Consider the following 21,211-nt stretch of genomic DNA (forward strand, 5'->3'; position numbering starts at 1 on the left):
TGCTCATAGGATTTCACCTGACCTCTGCTTTCCATTTTATATTGAGAAATGGAGGGAGGACCCAATTTCACCACTGCATTTCTGCTGCTGGAGACTGCAGTAAATGAGTGTGCTTAAGGGAAGGCTCAGTCAGATGAGGACTGGTTGGATTTGCAAAGGGGAAATCATACTTGGCCAACCTGATAACCTTCTATGATGAAATTACTGGCTTGTAATTACATAATTACTGGATTATTGGGCAGAGTGCACCCTCAGCAAGTTTGCTCATGTTCCCACCTGTGAGGAATGTCTGATACACCACAGGGTTGTGCTGCCATCCAAAGGGAAGGAACCTCAACAGGCTGGAGATACAGCAAACAGGAGCCTCAGAAGTTCAGCAAAAGCAGTGCAGAGCCCTGCAGCAGTATTTTCTGGGGGCTGACCACCAGGAAAGCAGCCTTGCACCACAGGAACTGGGGGTTCCAGCGGACACCGGGGTGAACATGAGCCAGTTCTGTGCCCTCGTGGTAACAAAGGCTGCTGGAACCCTGGGCTGCCTTAGGAGGGGGTGGGCAGGGGGCTCAGACAGGTGACCCTGCCCTTCTACCAGCCCTGCTGAGGCCACATGCAGAGCGCTGTCCAGTTCTGGCCTCCCAGCAGCAGAGAGGCACAAAGCTACTGGAGACAGTCCAGCAGCAGTCACTGAGATTGATCTGGGGACTGGACACCTCTCACATGAGGAAAGGTTGAGACAGCAGGATAGTTTAGCACAGAAAAGAGAAAGCTCAAAATGGGTATTCTCAATGTAGAAATACATGAAGGGAGAATGTAAAGAAGGCTGAGCCAGGGCTTGTCCATTGACAGGAATGCAGCAGCTGGCAGTGTGCTGTGTGCTCCCTGTCACAAGCAAAGTGGGTACCCTGGTGATCCCTCTGCCTTGTCATGCTTTAACCCCAGCTGCCAACAAAGCCCCAAGAAGCTGCTCACTCACTTCCCACCAGTGAGATGGAGGAGAGAATCAGGAGTGTAGAAGGTAGAGAACTCTTGGACTGAGATAAAAAACAGTTCAATAGGTTAAGGCAAGGGCTGTGCACACAAGCAAAGCCAAACAAAGCTTTCATCCACCACTTCCTGTGGGCTGGCAGGTGTTCAGCCATCTCCAGGACAGCAGGGCTCTATTTGTAATGGTGACCTGGGAAATGCAAACACCAGCACTCTAAACATGATCCCCTTCCTCCTTCTTCCCCCAGGTTTGTATGCTGAGCTTGTCACCATATGGTGTGGAGTATCCCTGGCGGCAGCTGTCCCAGCTGTGTCCCCTTCTAACTCCTTGTGCAGCTCCATTCTCTTCACTGAGGGCTGTGTGAGGAGCAGAAAATGCTTTTGCTCAGTGTGAGCACTGCTCAGCAATAACAGAAACATCCTGAAATTACTAACACTGTTTCCAGCACAAATCCAGAATATAGCCCTACCTACCATGAAGAGAACTAAGTCTGTGCAAGCCCAAACCAGTGTATCCCTTAATCAATGAAAAATGCATTTATTTATTTGAATATGCAAATACTTTAGTGTGACATAAAAAAAGTTCTTTGATTTTTTCAAGACCCTTTTATTTCCAGACCAAAGCCTTGATGTTTGTCAATCCCTGTATGGCCCATTTACTTAAGAGTTGGATTCGATGAGCCTTGTGGGTTCCTTACAACTCAGAATATTCTGTGCATCTCTTCCTGATGGCTACCCTTAGATAAAGCCAGAGGCAGTTTCATTGTTCTCAGCTGTACTGTAGGCAATGCATGTGGGAGTCATAGTTGGCAGAGATGAACCATGGCATACATGAGCTTGTGTCTCCCAAATCCTTTTCCTCTATGAAACAGCAATTCTAAATCTTCAGCTCTATTAGTTTGCATGTCAGCAAAGATGACTCACTGGAGTGGCAGCAGGCCAGGAAGTCTAGTTTTGCTCTCCTTTGCTAAAATACAAAATAGCAAAATTTGGTGCCTGATTAATATTACATAAATATGCAAATTTTGCTAGCATAATGGCTGAGAGGTATAAAATCAGTGTGCATGTAATGTAAAAGCAAGGCTGTAATTTGTAAGAAAACTTCCCCCACACAGGAGGGTGAATACCCCAGACAGGCTGGCAGGGACGTCACTTCCCAGGCCCTGCTGCGCTGCCCCTTTGCCCAAGGGCCACTTCATTGTGCATAGAGGTGCTCATGGAGAATTCAGAATGTATCAAATGCTGTTGCTTGAAGGGTGTTTAACAGCAGGGCTAAGACAAAAGAAACTGGCAATTAGGTATATATTTAGCAGTCTTTCTGCAGGCATCTGGAGTTCATTTCAGCAATAATTCAAAAACCCCAGGATACTTTCTGCCTCCTGCTGCTAAGTGAATGTAGGAGTAAAGCTGCTATTTTCACTGACAAGACATTTTGCTTGTGAGATTCTCCCACTTGCACATAATCACTGTTCTAGCAAATTACAACATAGAACACAACTCTCCATGAGTCAGGGGGAACATCGTGCCTTCTCAGGTGAACCAGGATTGTAGGGAGAATGAAAGCAATCTCAATCAAAAATTAATATAAATTATACAAGCCCTTGGCTAGTCTAATCGGGCTGGGTAAAGCAGTTAGTTCAAGCTCTCAGGGAAGCTGGGCTTATATTTATTTACTAGGTTAAGACACCAAGCCAGATAAATTGAGGCTCTTTCAAATTGCTCTGACTAGTTACTAGCATGCAGTTTTCTGGAGTTTTTCGCTTCTTTTGATTACTTTTATAATGAGTTTATATTGTCTGGGAGGTAAAAACCTGTGCTTCAGGGAGGTGTTGCTGACAAGTATTGCTGTCAAAAGATGAGGACACAAACAAACAGCCTTGGCTTTCATGGGTTGACCTGTGTGTTCTCAGTATGCACGTATTACATACATACACCGAGAAATATAAAATAGTGCCTTAACAGTGCAGATTTAAGTGAAAGCCTGATTGAAGCAGATTATAAAGAGCAGCGATCATGTTCTGCATATGCTGTCCCACAAGTTCTCATCTAAGCAAATTTGGTATAATCCAGGTAGTCCTTATTATGCCCTTCTGATCTTGATCTCTTTGTACACTGTCAGTGTCCAGAGTATTGTATCACATTAAAAGCTGTGAAGATGGACAGTCAACTACTTTGATTAGTTGGTATAGTCTTGTTTCATGCCAGTAGGTACATCTTAGCTGGATCTTCTTTTTCTGAGTCTGTTTGGAAATATCCTGGGGAAAAAATGGAAAAAAAAAAATCTCACTGTTAAAATTTAAAGCTGTTTCAGGTGTATGTCTCCTCATCAACTGCAGTGTGTGACTTCTAAATGAGATTTTGGTGTCTTATATATACCTTATATAAGTATGGGTCAGCCAATCCTCAGAAGATCAACTTTGTTCCTTGCTATTCTTTCCTTTTTAAAGCTTGTTCATGACATTACACACAGTCTGGCTCATGGCTGATAATTAATTGCCTTTACATGGCAGTGAGTATCTGCACGAACCAGACAAGCCTGGTGTGATTTTTCATGAGTTACAGTTAACTTGTGTTCACCGTGGTGAGCTCTAATGAACCTTAGTTACTCATTCCCAGAGCTGCAGTCATCTCTGCATGACTGGCAGAACAGCTCCTCCTGTGTTCCACCACTGGCTGAGCACCAGTGTGGGCCATAGCCCTGTCCTTAGTGCACACACTGTGTTTCCAGACAGTGATACAGTACTGCCAGTTTGAACTGCTCTCTGTCCTTTCATTTATCCTGGAATCAGCTTCTCTCTGAGCAAACAGGGCAGTGCAGAACCCCCATAAGAAGCAGCTGTTACAAAGATTTGCTGACCCTCTCGTTTTGTTCTTTAGCTGATATTGGCTGGGTTTGTACAGCTCTTAACAAGCGGTGAAGTTGAATTGTTGTCTTTCATGCTGGTTTTCTTTCCTGGCACGTTTTCTCCTGACTGGCCCTTGGAGTACGTGTGTTGTGTGGGAAGACAGCATGGGGACCCCAGCAGAGTCACTCTGCTTCACTCCTCTGAACATACTGGTGAAACAGAAAGCTCCAACCTACCCTTTAAAGCACCCTACAGTGCCAAAGCAATACATAGGCAGTGGTTAAAGCAGAGTCCTGGTCAGGTTCTTCACATAGTGAGAATTCAGGTAGCTAGATGAATCTCAGCTGCCCAGACCTTGCCTGCCCTCTGAATGAACACAATTGTTTTGCAATGGTTTTAGTTACTCTTGTTGGACTGTAAACCTTTCTAGCCTAGCTAGGATAATAAAATAACTTTTCTGTTAAGATGATCTCTTCTGACACTGTCTCAAGCTCATTTTGCTCAGAATATTGTCTAAACCAGAGCACAATCACATGTTGCTTGTGGGTAGCAGATACTGAAAGAATAAATTATGATTTTGATACTTGATTTCTGATGCTGTTCATACTGTCATTGAGTGGATGCTGTAGAACTAGCAAAAATTATCTGATGTGCTTACATTTCAGCCTGTTTGTAGTTTCAGCAGGCAACTTATAATCAACCACTTTATCAAGAGCATTTAATAACAAGGTTTTGGGAAACTAGCAATAGTATATTCAAAGAACTCATAGACTTCAATTTATGGACTAAAAATAAGGTTTAGTTAACTAAGTCTCTATAAACTTGCTCACAACTCTTGCCTTAGCTCCTTAGCAGAGTGTATATAGTGTTGTCATCCCATCTGCTTCTGACTGAACATTATCAGATGTTGTCCTTCCTAATGCCTAGTTATTTTATTTCCTCCAATATTTTACAGCATTTGTGAATTCAGGCCTCTGGAGTTTTACAAGAAGCAAGGGTGAAATCTTTGGAGTACAGGTTAATACTAATCCAGCTATTTACAGGGAAGCTATAAGAAATGGAAAGGTTAGAGGTGTCATTCACCATTATGGGCTTGCAATGTAAATAACAAAATGTGGCATTTGCTCAGAGTTGCCATTTTTAAAATTTTCATGTGATCATAGCAGGAAAAAATTATATGAAAAAAGATTTCATCAGACTTCCAAAGCCATTCTTATCCTCATTTTTAGTTTCTACAGACTGTACTCTGTGGCTATAATAATGCTTTCTGTTGTCAAGGATAGCCTATGCAGTTGGTGTTCTTGCTTTTTTTTTAATTAAGAAAAATGTCCTGTCTAAAGCCTGTGCTCCAACTGGAAACAGGACAGACACCTATGCAGTACCCCTTCTCTTGCTCAGAATTATTCTGCCATAGATGTGTCAGGGCAAGGGAAGCAGCATGGTTGTTTTTCTTGTGGCCGGACATCTTAGCTACTTTTAAATCAGCTCAGGTAGGTAGTTTGAACTTGTGCAAACATTCTGCCTCTTCTCAGCCCCTTTTCTCTTAGAGATATCTTTAGCACCAGGGTTTGCTGTTACTGCCACATGTTTTGTGGTGCTACAGAGTCAATACAAAAGCAGAACAATGCTACTGCAAGCTTCTGACAGATGTGGGATGTAAAAATCATAGCTGTGCAAAAGCAGGAGAGTAAGTTAAATTACCAGCTTGAAATAGTCAATGACTTTTGACCACCATGATCAGCAGCCATGATGGGGCTGGCATCTCATTTGTGTTCAGCTGGGAGGGGGTCATGGTGGCTGAGCACCCTGGGAGAAACCCAACCCCATGTAAATGAGCACATTCCATAGCTTTCATCGGGGCTGCACAATGGCAGAGCTTGACCCATAATATCTCTGAAAACATAAATAATTATTAAGAAAATTGGATTAAACTGAAAACTGTTTAGGGATGATTTCAAGGACATTGATGTTGCATGTAGTTAAGCACAACTGCATTAGTTTTACTCAACAGAAGGGGGCAGGAGAGTGTCTAATACTCTGTTTTGCAAAGATTGGAAACAATATAGTTTACAACAAATGCTTTTCCTCCTTGGAGAACAACATGCACTCCAGGAAAATGGATCTTGATATATGTTCTCTGTTGCTCATATAAAAGTTTTATATGTGCCTGAAGATTTTCAGATTTGGAAGTGTCATTCTTAGCATAACACAGTTCTTCAGTACTTGTGAGTTATTATCACAGGTACTGAAGAACTGAGTTATTATATGGGCCTTTACACAAGCATTTTCCCATAAAACACAACTGATACAACATCTTGCTGAGTGTAGTTACATTCTGCTAGGAATCTTGAGTTCTCTCTGTAACCTGATGTCTATGAAGGACTCTTCTGAGGTTTGAGTTTGGGTTTGAAAGTGCCTATGACCTTGTATCTTTGTTTTTTCTATCCACAAGAGTGTAAATGCTACTATTCATACCAGTGGCTGCAAAATCAGCTAATGGGCAGTAACTGCTGATGAGAAGGAATTGAGTGAAAAGCACAGCTGAAACCAGGACAGTGACAGCTTGGTCAGGTCTCTTCTACAGTACATCAAACATGAATAATTTCCTGCCTGCTCCATCATTTTAGTTAAGTAATTGGAAATCCTATTGATCTGCACACAGGACTTAAAATAACACAGTCTCAGCAGCAGGGCTGTAATTTCTGCAAAGACATACTGTTCCTGATTAGCATTAGGACAGGAGCCACCCATCCCCACAGCAGCTGGGCATGTATTGGTGCCATGTCAGGAGATCCTCTGATGTGGGGCTGCTGAGGGTGAGCAGAATGCCATGTGGTGGTGACCTCACTGATAAAATTGAAGTGTGTGGATTTAATGTTGCTCTGAATACTGACTCAATAGGTTATATTCTTTCTGTCACTGCATTTTGCAGAGATCTTTCATCAGCTCTCTAGAAGAAGGAGGGTAATGAGCATCACCAACCAAACAATCTGATGAATCAGTCTGAGATGCTGTTGAAAGATCATCTCTCTCTCTCCCCCTACCCCCAATCCTTTCCCTGTTTCATTGCTTCTGTGTGGGTGACTGGTTCATCTGACTGTTCTCTGTTCACAGTGGGTCTCTGCTACTTCTCTTGTATTTGCCATGCACTGATACTCTGGAGGGCTGAAAATGTAAGAGACAGCAGGATCTGGAAAGGGAAACAAGCTTGTTCTCCCACTCAGCAAGAACCAAGAAGCAGAACAGTGATATAGACATAGCAGCTGGCCAAGCTGAAACTCAGATGAAAAACTTGGCAGTATAGCCCTTAATGTACTGGATTTGCTGGCTAGATAAAGAGCTAGAGACTAGAGGAAAAACCTCTGTTACTGTTGGTGAGTTGCAGGTGATTGTTTAGTAGTTGTTGAAAATGTGTTCATTTTATTCTGAGTGTTTAATAAGAGTGGTAGTACAGTACGTACAGGATTGGCTCTCCCAGTGGCTCAGATATTGTGGCAGCGTTCCTGAAAAAAATACCACAGATTTCTGTAAGAGTAAATTGGAACTTAAGTGGTGAATTTCTTTTTATTTGCTTTCATCAGCCATACTGCTTAATTCAAGATGCTAAACTGAGTGCTTCACACAGCCAGATGCACAAACCTCCTTGAAATGCATTTAACTAGGGAATTATACTTTCCATGAAATTGTGTTGTGTTCTCCAGCTATCAAAATCTTCCAGGGACTCAGAAAACAAACAGTCCAGAAACTATTTTCAAAAGCAGAAGCTAACATTTAGTTGCAAATTGCAAAGATCTGAGAAATGCTGGCAAAAGTTTTCAGAAAGGTAGAGCACTTGCAGCTTAAAGTAATTTTCCCCTGTGAGATCAAGTCAGCTGTTTCAAGTCAGATACCCAAGAATCAAAGCTTCCACCATTCATTATGAAAAGCTGGGATTTAATCACTGGAGAGCTTTGAAAAGTCCCAGCAAGTGTGTTTACAGATTTAAGTGCTTTTCTGACTATTTGAATCCAATATTTATTTGCATATGCATCTTATAGGCACTTTCTCCTCCATCTATTTTGTGCTGCTATTTCCAGTCCCTATTACTTGTGTAGTTGATTGAAATGCTTCCATTGAATACTTGAAGCAGTGAAATTGATGGAAAGTGGTCTAACCTGTCTTTCCTCCCCTTCTTCCTCAGTCTCTGCAAGTAGAATTTCTCCATATATTCTGACTCATAACCTTATGAATTTTCCCCCATTTCAGACTTTTAATATGAAATAACGTATTTAAGACTTTATTTGCTTACCTCTATTTCTTCTATAATTTCCTGTATTTTTCACTCAGCTTCTGCTCTGTAGGTGCTTGGACATAGCCTTAGTTCCATGTGAACGCCTAGCCTGCATATCAGACCACTGAACACTCTTAGCATTGCTGGGCAATTAATGAGATCTTTTTTGCAGCTTGAATGTAGAATTCCAGTCCGGTCCTTAGTTTGCCAGACATAACAGGTTAGACAGCAGTCTGCTTTTTCATCGAGGCTTATTTCCCTATCTAATACACAATATATGAGTCATTTGCACATGGGACTGGTTTTGACACCAAAAGCACTCTTTTTGGCCTTGCTTTCTTCCTGACTTCTGCAAGAGTGGATTAACTTATCTCTAATGCTGCTTTTTTTACTTGACTTCTGTGGAAGTCCCCAGAGATGAATTTGGTCCAGTTAATAAAGTATAAACAGAAACCTGCAGAAGCTTCCTTTACAATTCTGTGGCATTTGAAGTTTTAGGTATAGAGACAGTTGAGTGTAAACAATGGTAACTTTATATACAGGAGTTGTTGATTTCAAGTTTGAATTTGATATAATGGTTAGAACTGCAGTAAGCACTGGTGAAGTTGAGCAGTGCTGACTCCATGTCTGTTTTGATGAGTGTCCCTTTGAACTGTAAAGTGGGGTGTTGCCATGACAAATGTAGCTGCCACTGGCAGAGAAAATTGCACAAAGCTGAGACTGAAGAGTTCCACCTGACAGAAGCAATAATATGATGGGCTTTTTGCAAACTGGAAAACATTTTCTAATGCTCACACCATAAACAGAAGACAGTGTAAAAACACTGTCTAGGAAGGTTATAGAGCATTCAACTTCTGTAAGAAGGCAAAAATGAAAAGGTAGAAGTACTATGAATTACCCATACAGTGTTGAGTCTAGTGTATCAGAAATCACTGGTTGATTTTTGATCAATGGTGTTACACACATGGGGTGTGTATCATTACCACTAAATGTGGTATTCCGGATTTGTTGTCTGTACATATTTCATAGTAGTACTACTTTTTTTTTTTATTGGTTTTATGTTGCTGGGAAGGGCTGTGGCAAATGTGGTTGTTTATTGGAACAACTAGAGACCGGTATCCGTAATTTCTCCGCGGAGCTGAGCGCTGCTCTGTGCCCGTGCGGGGTCCCGGTGCCGGCCGGGCTGAACGCGCCATCTAGTGCTCAGCAGGGATGGCAGAGTTAAAACAGGAGCGAAGAGCAGAAAGGCAGCGGAGTTTTTAATGAATTTCTGCATCAGCAGGGAAAGTGGATGAAGTTTGACAAATCCTCATATTGCCTTATTTTTCTCGCCCTAATTAACAGCGCTTCCTATATAGTTATTTGTTTTTTAAAATGCCATTGTTTCTATTGTCTGTTCTCCACTCCGCTCTCAGGCTGTTTGCTAAGATAGATTGAAATCACCTGCTGTGGCAGAGTATTTGAGCAGAAAGTTAGTGCTGTATTCACAAAGCTTCAGAAGTCATTATGCATCAGTTTAGTGCCTGCATGTGAAATGCTGATTCTCAAAAATTTATTTCAAATGTGTAGAACTGCCTGAATTTCTTGGAGTCATAGAATGATTTGGATTGCAAGGGATCTTTAAATGTCATTTAGCCCAAACCCCCTGCAATAAGCAGGGACTTCTTCGAGATCGGATTGCTCAGAGCCCTGTCCTACCTGACCTTGAATTTTTGCGGGGATGGGGAGCGTACCACCTCTCTGGGTAATCTGTTCCAGTGTTTTACCACTCTCATTGTAAAAATCCTCTTCTTTAGATCTAGTCTCAATCTACCCTCTTTTAGCTTAAAACCATTAGCCATTGTTTTATCACAACAGGCCCTACTAAAAAGTTTGTCCCCATGTTTTTATAAGCCCCCTTTAAGTAACAAAAGGCTGCAATGAGGTCTCCCATCCCTCACTGTCCATTGTCCACCTGTCCTGGATGTAACTGCCAAGCCTCACTCTTGGTTGTACATAAGTGGTCTGCAAATCGGATTTAGTGCAAAACAGTGGCTAATATGGGGGCCAGTAATTTTTGTTATCAATCAGGGAAGGAGTTATTTGGGTCAACCAACTCCTGCTAGCTGTATAGATAAAGAGAAGAAATGCACATTGAAGACCTTTGTTTTCTGTATGCAATGTTTACAAATCAAGTTAAATATTGAAAGCAAGATTTTGATGTTGTTTCTCTCTGGAGACACCTGTGTGATTCAGTCCAAGTCACTGTTTGAAAACCAGCTGTCTGTGTGGATCCTATCTAATGAAGTACTTGTTATTTTGATTTAAAAATAACTTCTTTGAGATTGTTGGCATAAGGAAATTGTTATTATTTTTCTGTCTTTTTTTTTCCTAGGATATTAAATACAACATTGTTTGAACTGTATGAAGCTCTGGGCAATTTTCCTGCCTTGTGGGTCTTCAATGTGCTGCTTATGGTTCTTCAAATTCTGCACTGTTTTTGGTCTTACCTAATCATAAAGGCAGCCTACAAAGCTATTTCAAAGGGCAAGGTAAGACAACACGGTTCTGTTTCATGATTTTAAGTTTTCCATTATCAGTAGAGGTCACTTTTTGTTTGGGTTAGTTTTTGTTTTCTAATCCATAACATGCTACTGAAGACACATCTTGTTTTAGATAAACTCTTCTTTCCTTTCCTGGAAACTTTTTCCCACTCCTAATGATTGTCAGATAGGTTAATAATACTCTGTATAGTGATTGTCTTCATATCTGCTTCTGCACTTCCTTTTTGCAATGTAGTACACTGAACTAAACTACATTAGGGAAATCAGGTTAAAGAAACCCAACAAGTAAACTGCTTTCTTGGGGCTGCCAGTTCTGTTTTTCTTCTTTATAGTAGTTGTTAGCAAAATGTTCATTTCACAGCTGAAGTGATAGCAGTAATAATACAAAATGAAATTCTGCTGTGTTTGCTAGTAGCAAAATTACTGATCACAGCCTCTTCTGGGTTTTGGTATTAATGAGGTATTGCAAAGAGCTCTATATTTTCCTTCTAGTATTCCCAGAGCAAGACTGTCGGGGCTAGACTTTAGTGTCTAGTGTCATGCTGCCTGTGGTACATTTGACAGGAAGATGTCACCCCCAGAAATACATTACAGTTGCTGTGCAGACACAGGGCTTGTGTGCAGATGGTAGAACTAATCCTTACAGACCATATAAAGTCAGGACACTTTGCCCTTAAAGAGCAGAGCATATTGATGTGACCGACCCCAAAGTGAATGGGATTGTTCTCCAGAAAATTGCTCTCTATGAATGTACTGGGGAGCTCAGCCATGCACTGGCAGAGCCCAGAATCTGCCACTCCATCTGTGAAAGACAGTGCATTCATGAGCTCTATTTTGCCTGGAAGGCATGCTTTAGTCTGCTCTGCTCTTAGATGTTATTAGCCTCAGCTGTCCTGTCTGAATTATACCAGTGACTTCAAAGACTGCTTCCTCCTGTCTCTTACTCTGCTTGTTTGTCCTTTCCCTTGTGCTGTGCTGGAAGGCTGGGAAGTGGAACCCCTTGCACGTAAGTTTCTTTAAATTTACTATGCAAAAGATTTATTCTGACAACACTGGTGTTTGTGGTTTGGGTTGCTTTGGTACTTTTAATTTCTGGTTTCTGCTTGGTATTTATGCATTGTTTGTATTTATAGATTTAAGTGAAGACTATCTTGAAAGGCTGTTTTTTTACTTCTTGGCTATGCATCACCTAAAACCATTCAAACCCACTTCTATCTGTAGTATCTGGGTGCTATTATGCTTCACCTTTTTTACATACAGAGATAGATAGATCGATCGATCGATCGATCGATCGGTAGAGTGTGTATACACACACTTATATATGTATATATCTCAGCAGGATAAGCCTCGGCTCTGTCAGCATTCAGGATACACACTTGAGACTGTAATTCCTTCACCTTGTAGTTCTAAAAGTTGCACAGGAGAAAATTGAGATTGTACAGAGCTAAAGCAGAGTCAGACACTTGCAGTAACACAGTGACCAGGTTAGAGATGGATATATAGGACATATATACAGAGGATTAATTTTCCTTCAGATCTTAACTTCCTCACTTGCAATGCCATTCTTTCTATTTCTGCAATAAAAATAAGAACTGTTTTCATGACACATTACAGATATCTTACAGATAAGTACTAAGTACTGCAAGATGTGTTGCATTCATATCAGGTTTTAAGTGCAAAGGCTCTACTTCGTTGCTGCATTTTAAAAACAAAGGGACCAGATCCCATGTTTAGCAGAACTGGCTACAGCATAGAATCTTGATTTTTGGCTTTGGGACAGGACCCTAGCAGAAAAATTGGCAGTGAATCTATTTAGAGAATTTAAGTTGAAGCAGAATTGTTCAGTCATCTGGTCTACCATCACATAGATCACAGGTGCTTAGTACTGTGTGCTGAGACCATTCTCTTCTGTCTGATAAAGGTATAATTCTAAGTGTATTTCTGTACCACCACCAGCTGCAATATAAAAGTTCCTTTATATGAAAGACATTGAAGTAACCTATTAACTGAAGCACTGTAAAGTATGGAACCAAATTTCTGACCTCAGCTGTAGTCCAGTTTCACAGGTGCCAGAATTGTGGGCTTGCTAGACATTGGCATTAAAAACTTTACTTACTGGGAGCTGTATGGGAAGTGTTTTCTTTTTTCACTGGTTCCAAGCAGAATTGTGTCACTTGGGTACTGGGATTTTCAAGGGCAACGCTGAGATCTCCAAAGGCAAATGGCTCTTTCTGAGATGAGAGTGGAATTGTCATGAAGACTTTCCAGAGGAGAGGAGGATTACTGTAAGCAAAAAATTACACAGTGGCCCTGTTTTTTAAGTATTTTTAGTTCTTCAGGAAAAAGACTCACCATGTGTTTGCCCCTTTTATGTCCATTTGCTATAGTGAAGTCAGCTGTAATTGCCTGATTTTGGCAACCAGCAGATCGATTATTGATTGATCATGAAGAAATTGGGATGCTCAGCTCTACAAACAGGAGTAGAAGCAGGCATGAAAATGGCATCCTTAGAGCTGCATGCCAGTTAAACTTCAGACCTCTTTCTGTTGATGCTGGGTTTTTTGTATTATATCTGGTGGACTCTTGATAATTTTGGAGATTTTCAAGATTTGTCAAAGAAGTCAGCTGAAAATTACCAGGAAATCCGTAGCAACTAAGGTCCATCTGTTTCTGAAACACCTTTCCAGTGACACAATGGGGCACACAGTTGAACTGTGATTCCTGATTTAGAGACTGAACTGGACTATGTCCACATTTTGCAAGTGCCATTCTCGCCTCTTGTCTGAAGTCAGAGACTGGAGTTAGTTACTTGATGTGGTGGGTTTTATTTCAAGCAGTGCTTGGGTCTCCTCCTGCGAGCACACAACACTGTTCCCTGGAGCCATGTGGTCTCCAGTGAGTTGGGAATTAAGGGGCAGGAAGTTGGGTTGAACATTTTGTATTATCAGGTCAAAGAGCAGCACTCCAAATGAAGGACAGTTGTAGTTAATAGGAGGGCAGAGGGACTGAGCCTAGGCTGAATTTGGGAGCTTGGATTGTTGTTTACTTCGGTCTGTGCAAAACCCTTTGCCTTGAGCACTTGGCCATACTACCTTCAGTGCACCAGTGCTGAGTTCTCAGCCTGCCTTTGCACATGGCATATGTATGTGCAGACATCTGTGTTTGAAGTGAGTGCAGGCAGGCAAAGGCAGAGAAGTGTGCCAAAGCTGAAATCGCCTTCAAAACTCAAATTGAAGAAATGTGTGAATTCTCTGATTCTCTTGAACCAAAGAGTTGAGTTGTTTCCTTACAGTCACCTACTGCCCACTTCTTTTCCACCTTCTGCAGGTAGCAAAGGATGCCCGAAGTGACGTTGAGTCAAGCTCAGATGAGGAGGAAACAGTACCTCGCTCAAAGGCCCCGCACAGCGCGGTCGCCACCAACGGCACCAGCGGTGCCAATGGGACAAATGGGTATCTCACTGGTGCCACTTCCTCAGAGGAGCATTAATCCTTCAGTTCAATCATGAGACACGAACAGAATGAACTGTTTGCTACTGGAAGTAAATTATAAGTTGTGAATGCAGTTTATTCATGTATTTCAGCATCAGAAAAAATTAGGAGTATCAAAGCATTCTGATAGCGCACTGCCATATTTCCTGTTTGTGAATGAAGACAGCACACCATTCTGTATACGTAGGCATGCTGTATGTGTATGTAACTGACACAATGGGAGCAGTATTTTCACTTGTACTGTCTGAAATATTATTTATTTTTTATTCTTTTGGGAACTTCTGGACAAAAGGGAATATCCATTCTCAAACTTTGTGTCTTGGATTCTCGGTAACGGAGAGCACCATGCTCAGATCTCTTCTGTCCATCCCTGTTGGTTTTGCTGAATCTGCTATAAGTAATAGTTGCTTGATTTGTTACTTACAGTAAGATAGAACATAGCTTTATAGATTTTAGATCTGCTTCAGATATTTTTGCTATCTTTGTGTTTTAAAGTACTGGTTTTGAAATTGCCTATCAAATCACAGTTACTGTTCTTCCAACATAATTTAGGGGGGGGGGAAAGTGGTAATTGTGGGATATTATTTTAGCGTAATTTAAAATTCAATTTGGTGGTTAATTGCATTAGAAGTAGACTTGATTTGTTGTGCAAATACCCAAAAGCATTGTTGTCAGCACTTTGGATAAATTCGTTATTACCTTTTTTTTTGGTCTTTCAATTTTTGACCTCTACAGATTTTAGCTTTTTGCAGAGATTCCATGTAAAAAGGTGTTTCTTCAAATGCACCATTCTGAATCCAGACTTAACTTCTGAAATTGTTCTTGCACATTCACCTGATTGAGAGCAGGGGTGTAATGGAAAAAACAGCAGATGAAAAGTTCATTTCTTCCTCGGACTCAGCTCAGTCTAAGTATTGTTCTCAAAATTATTGCTACTTCCTTAGCAGGGTGAAGAGAGGGAAGGCAGAATGTCATACATTACTAAAATTAGTTTATTTTACGTGTGTGAGAACTTGAGCAAAATTCACTTAGCATGATTCACAGCAACCTTTGAATGCTCAGCAGTATTTCATCACCTCTACAAATAAAATTAGGGGGCGTTTGTAAAATAATTTTGCATTCCTTTTTATCCAAGATTTACAAATAGTGTCCCAAAGAAGACATAATAACACCCTAAGTAAACATCTTTTCAAACATTATATACGTACTTCTTCCAGCCTTCAGATGAAAGTTTGATGTAGGATGCTAAGGATCATACAGCTCTTGCAGGACACTCTTCTGGGATTTGTGGCAGCAGTGCCAAAAGTAGGCAGGGTTCTTGGGTAACAGACTCTATGCAACCTACTGTTCAACAGTATTGTGTGTGCACACAGAACCAATGTGCTTATAGACCAAAGACTTACACACACACACACACACACATATATATAGATAAAAGTTAAAAAAATAAAGGAAGGAAAAAAAACAGGGGAAAAAAATCTCAAGCGCATCTTCTATATACAAAGGGATTGGAGTGCTGTGTTCAGCTGGAAACCTGAGCCATGAGGTCATTTCTGATTCCTTCCACCTATGCAAATAGTAAAATATAGATGGTTTCTGATTCCATAAAACATATTTAAAGATTCTCTTTTATATAGTCTTCATTGAAGAAAGTTGTGTTGTCACTTCTTTCTTTTGAAAACTGAAATTTGTCCTATTCTACTGGTCACTCTTGAAAACTTCTGAAACTTTTATTACCTATAGAAACTCCTGTGTGTTAGGAAAAAGGAGGTGTGCTAAAAGCAAGATTGGAATGGCATGAATGGAAATAGTACCTCAACTTCGTAAATAATAAAGGTAAGAAAACTCAAAAGGTGTAAATCACAAAAGATCTGTCAGTTCTACTACCCACAGAGCATCTTTTGAAAGACCCAGATAACTTTGTAATCCAGCGGCTGCATAGCTTATATGTCCATGAGTACATCTGAAGGAGCAAGGGAGCCTTACTTAAATCTCCTTCTCCCGAGAAAGTTTCTCTGCCTCTGATTTTTTTCATCTGTCTCCTCTGCATTTGATTTCATACCGTTTTCTGCAGGGCAGGTTATACCTGTGAAAATATGCTGATTGCAATGGAAAGTATCCTATCTATGGTGTTTGCAGCTGTGTAGTAATTACTGTAAAGATGATTCCAGGATTTTAAAATAAAACCATCCTGGGATCAATTAAATTAAGATTATAATTTTTGAAATCTGACCTGCTAAAATGGTAATGGAGAATATCAGTTTAATTTTGTGGTGTTGATTACTACCTCCACTGAACCATTTCCCTTCTGCAAAGATGGTTACAAAAGTGGCATTCTGGCAAAATATTTTGTCTCACATGAGAACAGAATGTTGCTCTGAACTGTCAACATGCACAGCATAGACCACATGCTGCAATGTTGGTGATGCAGGGCATAGAGCAGTCCCCAGCAACAATCCCTGTGCCAGAGGCCTTTAGTCCCTGTTGGTCCTTTTCAGCAATGCTCTGTAGTGTTCATTCAGATGTAGAGTCAAGACTACAGCCCTGGAGATGATTTACCATCACTACATATGCTGTTAGGACCTTGAAGATCATCTAGTCCCAACCCCCCTGCCATGAGCACCCTAGGCCAAGTTGCTCAAGGCTTTATAAAACCTGGCCTTGAACAGTGCCAGGGCTGGGGCATCCACAGCTTTCCTGGGTAAGCTGTTCAGTATTTTACCACCCCTGAAGTAAAGAATTTATTTTTAATAGCTAATCTAAACTTTTCTCCTTTTTGCTCCAGTCCTCTTATCGACTTCATGGCCCTTCTGTGGACATGCTCCAACAGTTCTATGTCTTATGCTGGGGACACCAGAGTTGGCTGCAGTACTCTGGGTCTCTCACAAGAGCAGAGAGACAGAATCCCCTCCCCTGCCCTGCTGCCCTCACTCCTGTGGATGCAGCCCAGGATACATTTGGCTTTCTGGGCTGTGAGTGCACCCTGATGGCTCACGTTGAGTTTTTCACAACCATCACTCCCAAGTCTTTCCACAGAGTTGTTCTCAATCACTTCTCCACCCAGCCTGTAGGAGTGCCTGGGGTTGCCACAACCCAGGAGTAGGACTTTGCACTTGGCTTGCTTGAACCTCATGAGGTTTCCATCAGCCTGCCTCTTAAGCCTGCCAAGGTCCCTTGATCCCCACTGTTAAATGGTGCATCTGGGATTGAAACTCTTCCCTTGAGGCTTAAATTCAGTTGCATCTGTGAAATGCTAAAGCATGTATGCAGTTACCTTGGTTCAGCTAACACCCAATGACATACTTAGCCCCTATAATCCTGGCTTTTTGGAGCCTGTTAGCAGTTAGTATAAACTTCATACAGATATGTCTGGAAAATAAGTGAGGAAAGAGAGATTCAAATGACACGTGGGGGAATAGGGTAAGAGGAAGCCTTAAGAACTTCATCAACCTTTGCTAAACAATGATCTATCAAGCTAGAGGTTTATTATAAAAATTATGAATTCACACTTTTGTCTGTCTCTAGTGGGAAGGACCAAGTGATTTAGTGATCAGACATGGCAGTGTGCTTTAATTCATTGTTCCAGCTAATGGGTGTGAAAACTTTGGCTTCATCTTCCACTCTGCAGAGAAAATGCCATGCAATTATTTCCTTTTTCATTTGAATTTGATTGCTTTTCTGATTAAGAGCTTTGCAAGGTGCATTTGGAGGTCATCGAGTATTTAGGGGTTGATTGCACATATTTTAGAAGATTGACTGAAATTATTCACATGGTTCATGGTAAATGTGAGACCTTAAAAGGTTCTGTATATTCACACCTTTTGTAGAATTGTAGTTTAGTAATTCTAGAAATGAGAGTTTGGACTCTATAACCTCTCTGTCTTTGAGTTCTATGGTCCTTGTTTATAGTACAGTACATGACACAGTGGCTGAGATGTCAAAGTAGAAAAATAAGGAAATTAGAGTTTATTAGTAAATAGTAAGAACTTGTCTCTCTCCTAGACAGCCCAGATTACAGTAAAATAAGATTCAGGTTACCCTTTGTGTGGTGTTTCCCATATCGGCATATTTTGTATCAAAAGAAAAATACATGGTAGTTCGTGCTTTTGTTTGGTTGTTTTTCATAAAGAACAACGTTGCAGAAAATGGTAAAAATACCTGATCAAACAACAAGGGTGGACATTGGAGTCTTTTGGGTCTTGATCAGTGTTAAATAGTGCTAGTTTTAAAATACCAAAGTGCCCCATGCTGTTTCCTTGTTGCCCTTTTGTAGTTTTTTCTATGTGTTATTTATTTAATGATTCCAGCGGAATTGGTACAGGTGTCACAGCTTCGTATCTCCTGCCTCAGCCTGTGACCATTCTGTGACCATGTGATTGCCAATGCCAAATGCTTTTTCTGAGACCAAGTACATGCACTAAAGCTTTGCTTACAGTGAAGTGATTCTTGTCTTAAATCTGTATCTGATTCAGGTGAAAATCACTGCCTGGTTCTGAACAGGACATGAGGGTGCAAGCCGTGACCCTGCAGCACACGCCACTGCTGCTCACTGCTGGGTGATTGAGGCACTCCCTGTTTTACACAGAGTGCTTCACTGGGAAGCCTAATGCCCACTTCATTCATTTTCTCATTACCACAGCCTTCTCTATCTCAGAGAAATATGGGCTACCATTGGTTTTATACAGCTGATGCTTTGGTATTTTCTTAATCTCTTTGCTACAACTCATTTTTGTATGTCTCCTATTGTCTACTTCCTGTGACATTTTGGGAGAGGAGTATTAAATACTTTTTACCCTTCTTGTAATGTAGACCCTCTTAGGCCTAACTTCAGTGTTCTGCAAACTACAGTTGCCTTTAAACCATGAAGCAAAACCAGTTTGTATTACTTGTTTTGACTAGTTTTGATTTGGAACAGGGACCTAATGGGAACTTCAGTAAGACATATTCTTTTTTTCCCTTTTCTTTTAAAAAGCTCTAGTGGAGGTTTGGAAAGGTGGTGTACATGTACAGCCTTTACACTGTAAAGATTTCTGATTGTAGTTGCAATGAAAACACAGTGTTTGAGTGTGTCTCTACAGACTCCTCAATCTTTGAAATTGCTTTCAGTTAAAAAACTGGAGGAAATACCATGAAAGGATGTTTTGGAGTCATGTCAATGATCACATGTGTCAGACAAAAGGCAAAAAATACTGTCTTACATGACTTAAAATGAGTGCAACAAAACCCATTTTCTGGCTACTGCTGAGCTTCAGCTTTTTGCTGTTCTTGTTTACACAAGCTCTCATACCATACTGTGCATGTTGACTGCTGCAAGTCAGGAGGAGGCAGATGACACATTTTCACCTGTGTTTTCATGACAATCCTGTGCTTGAGCAACTCTTTCAGAAATGTGGTGATGTGTAGGAACTCCACTGTTCTGGATACAGTGATGCACTAGCTAGAAGTCCTTTCATGTATAGCTATTGTGTGGAACCTTGGGAGTTATTTTGTCTTTTATTTGACTGGGTTTGGGGTTTTTTCTAATATGGAGAAAAATTATTCCTCATAAAATCTCTGGAACCAACCAATATTGTGGGCTATTTTAATTTGGAGACAGTTTCATAATAAACATAAGTATTAGAAATGTAGATTTTGTTTTCTCATTTTTTTCTATGAGATGCAGACAATGTTTTCCTTTGTTTTAGCTCAAAGATTGTTACCCACACTGTAGACTCCAACACTTTTTGGACAGATCCAAGTATGTCTTTGCTGTATTCATCACTGTAGTACTTTATGTTATTTTTTGTATGAAACCGTAACAGGAAGTGTTGGAAGATCAAGTTCTCTCCATACAAACTAAAATATTTTCATTACCAAAAAAAAGATAATTTTCTAGGATTTAAACATCAAAATTTTGCATGGTAATAACTCCTGAATGTCCAGCTGGGCCCACTTTGGAAAAGCTGTCTTTTTTCAGCAAGCAGAGTTTCTTTAGAAATACACATTCAGTTTTCTTTTAAGGAGAAACTGTCACTCAGCAAAGCACTACCTACTAGCCTCTTGTGGAAGGGAGAGAAAGGAGCCACTCTTAGGAGTGGCTCTCCTAAGGAAAAGCTGCTGCTCACCAAAGTAAAGGCTACAAAACACCATTATCAGGCAGGCTCTGCTGCAGCATTAAAAGATGATGAGGAAGTACTTAGAAATGGGATGCCTGAAAAAATTCTGGTAACTTCAGCACAAAGAAATTTAGGCAGCAGTTCTCATAACACAAGTATCAGTCATATAGGGATCTTCACACATCAGTTGAAGTTTTACACTGGAAGAGAAGTAAGTCTTTTTGCAAATGGGGTGTGCATTGTGTTAAAGAACTGTAGACCTTTAGCAATTGTAGTTGTTAATATGGCTCTGTCATAATATATAGAGACTCTTGTGTTACATTTAATATAGCATTTCAATTCATGCTTATTGAAGGTATTTATGAAGAGATTTACTTATGTGGAATATTGTCCAGTGGTATGTCTAATGTCTTTTGCTCCCTGTGCCACATATGCTCCTCAACTTATGTAGCACAAGGGAGAGCCAGTGTGTGCAGAACACAGCTCAGGATAACGTGATACGGAGCAAGACCTTTATGCTCTGGCTCTAAGTCTGTAAAGGACCCTTTGCACAGGAAACAGTGGCTCTCAGAGGACAGCAGGAGGACAGCTGCTTCACGAGAGTTAGAAGGCAATGACACAATTTCCTGTAGATTTAGAAGGTGAGTGAAGGGAATCCAAATGTGTAGCTGTACCAGGTGAGCAAATTTCTGCATGACTCAGTAGCTCATCATGCTGTGATGGACAGAGGCTGGGAGTTTTTGTGGAGGGAAGCTAGTCCCAGCTCTGCTAGTGTGGGTGAAGGGTTCTTGTTTCCCTAAATTGTGCTGGGGTTTTTGGTCTTTTTGGTGATCCATTCTGCTGCAGCTAGTCCTGCCCCTGGACAGATTTTACACTGTCTACTCTTGTCAGCCAGTAACCTTCTTAAGTGGCTTAAGTGGGTTTCACAGAACGAGATGCCAATTTGTGTTTTATGCCCACCTTCTCCAGCCCTGAGTCTGCCAAA

At 40.8% G+C, this 21,211-nt stretch overlaps 1 protein-coding gene across 2 annotated transcripts in view; it reads left to right on the top strand.

Annotated features, from left to right (window-relative positions):
- CERS6 (ceramide synthase 6) overlaps positions 1-19,758 on the top strand; it is an 82,288-nt gene extending 62,530 nt beyond the window's left edge. The window contains exons 9-11 of one of the 2 annotated variants that reach the window (XM_031056582.1): positions 10,472-10,628; positions 11,623-11,646; positions 13,968-19,758. In XM_031056582.1, the coding sequence (XP_030912442.1) occupies positions 10,472-10,628; positions 11,623-11,646; positions 13,968-14,129 (343 nt within the window). In that variant the 3' untranslated portion in view covers positions 14,130-19,758. The remainder of the gene's footprint in view (positions 1-10,471; positions 10,629-11,622; positions 11,647-13,967) is intronic. The other variant, XM_031056589.1, reaches the window with a different exon arrangement.
- Positions 19,759-21,211: the final 1,453 nt, after the last annotated feature.

Source organism: Geospiza fortis, unplaced genomic scaffold, assembly GCF_000277835.1.
Source record: "Geospiza fortis unplaced genomic scaffold, GeoFor_1.0 scaffold112, whole genome shotgun sequence".
In the NCBI taxonomy this organism is placed as follows: Eukaryota; Metazoa; Chordata; class Aves; order Passeriformes; family Thraupidae; genus Geospiza; species Geospiza fortis.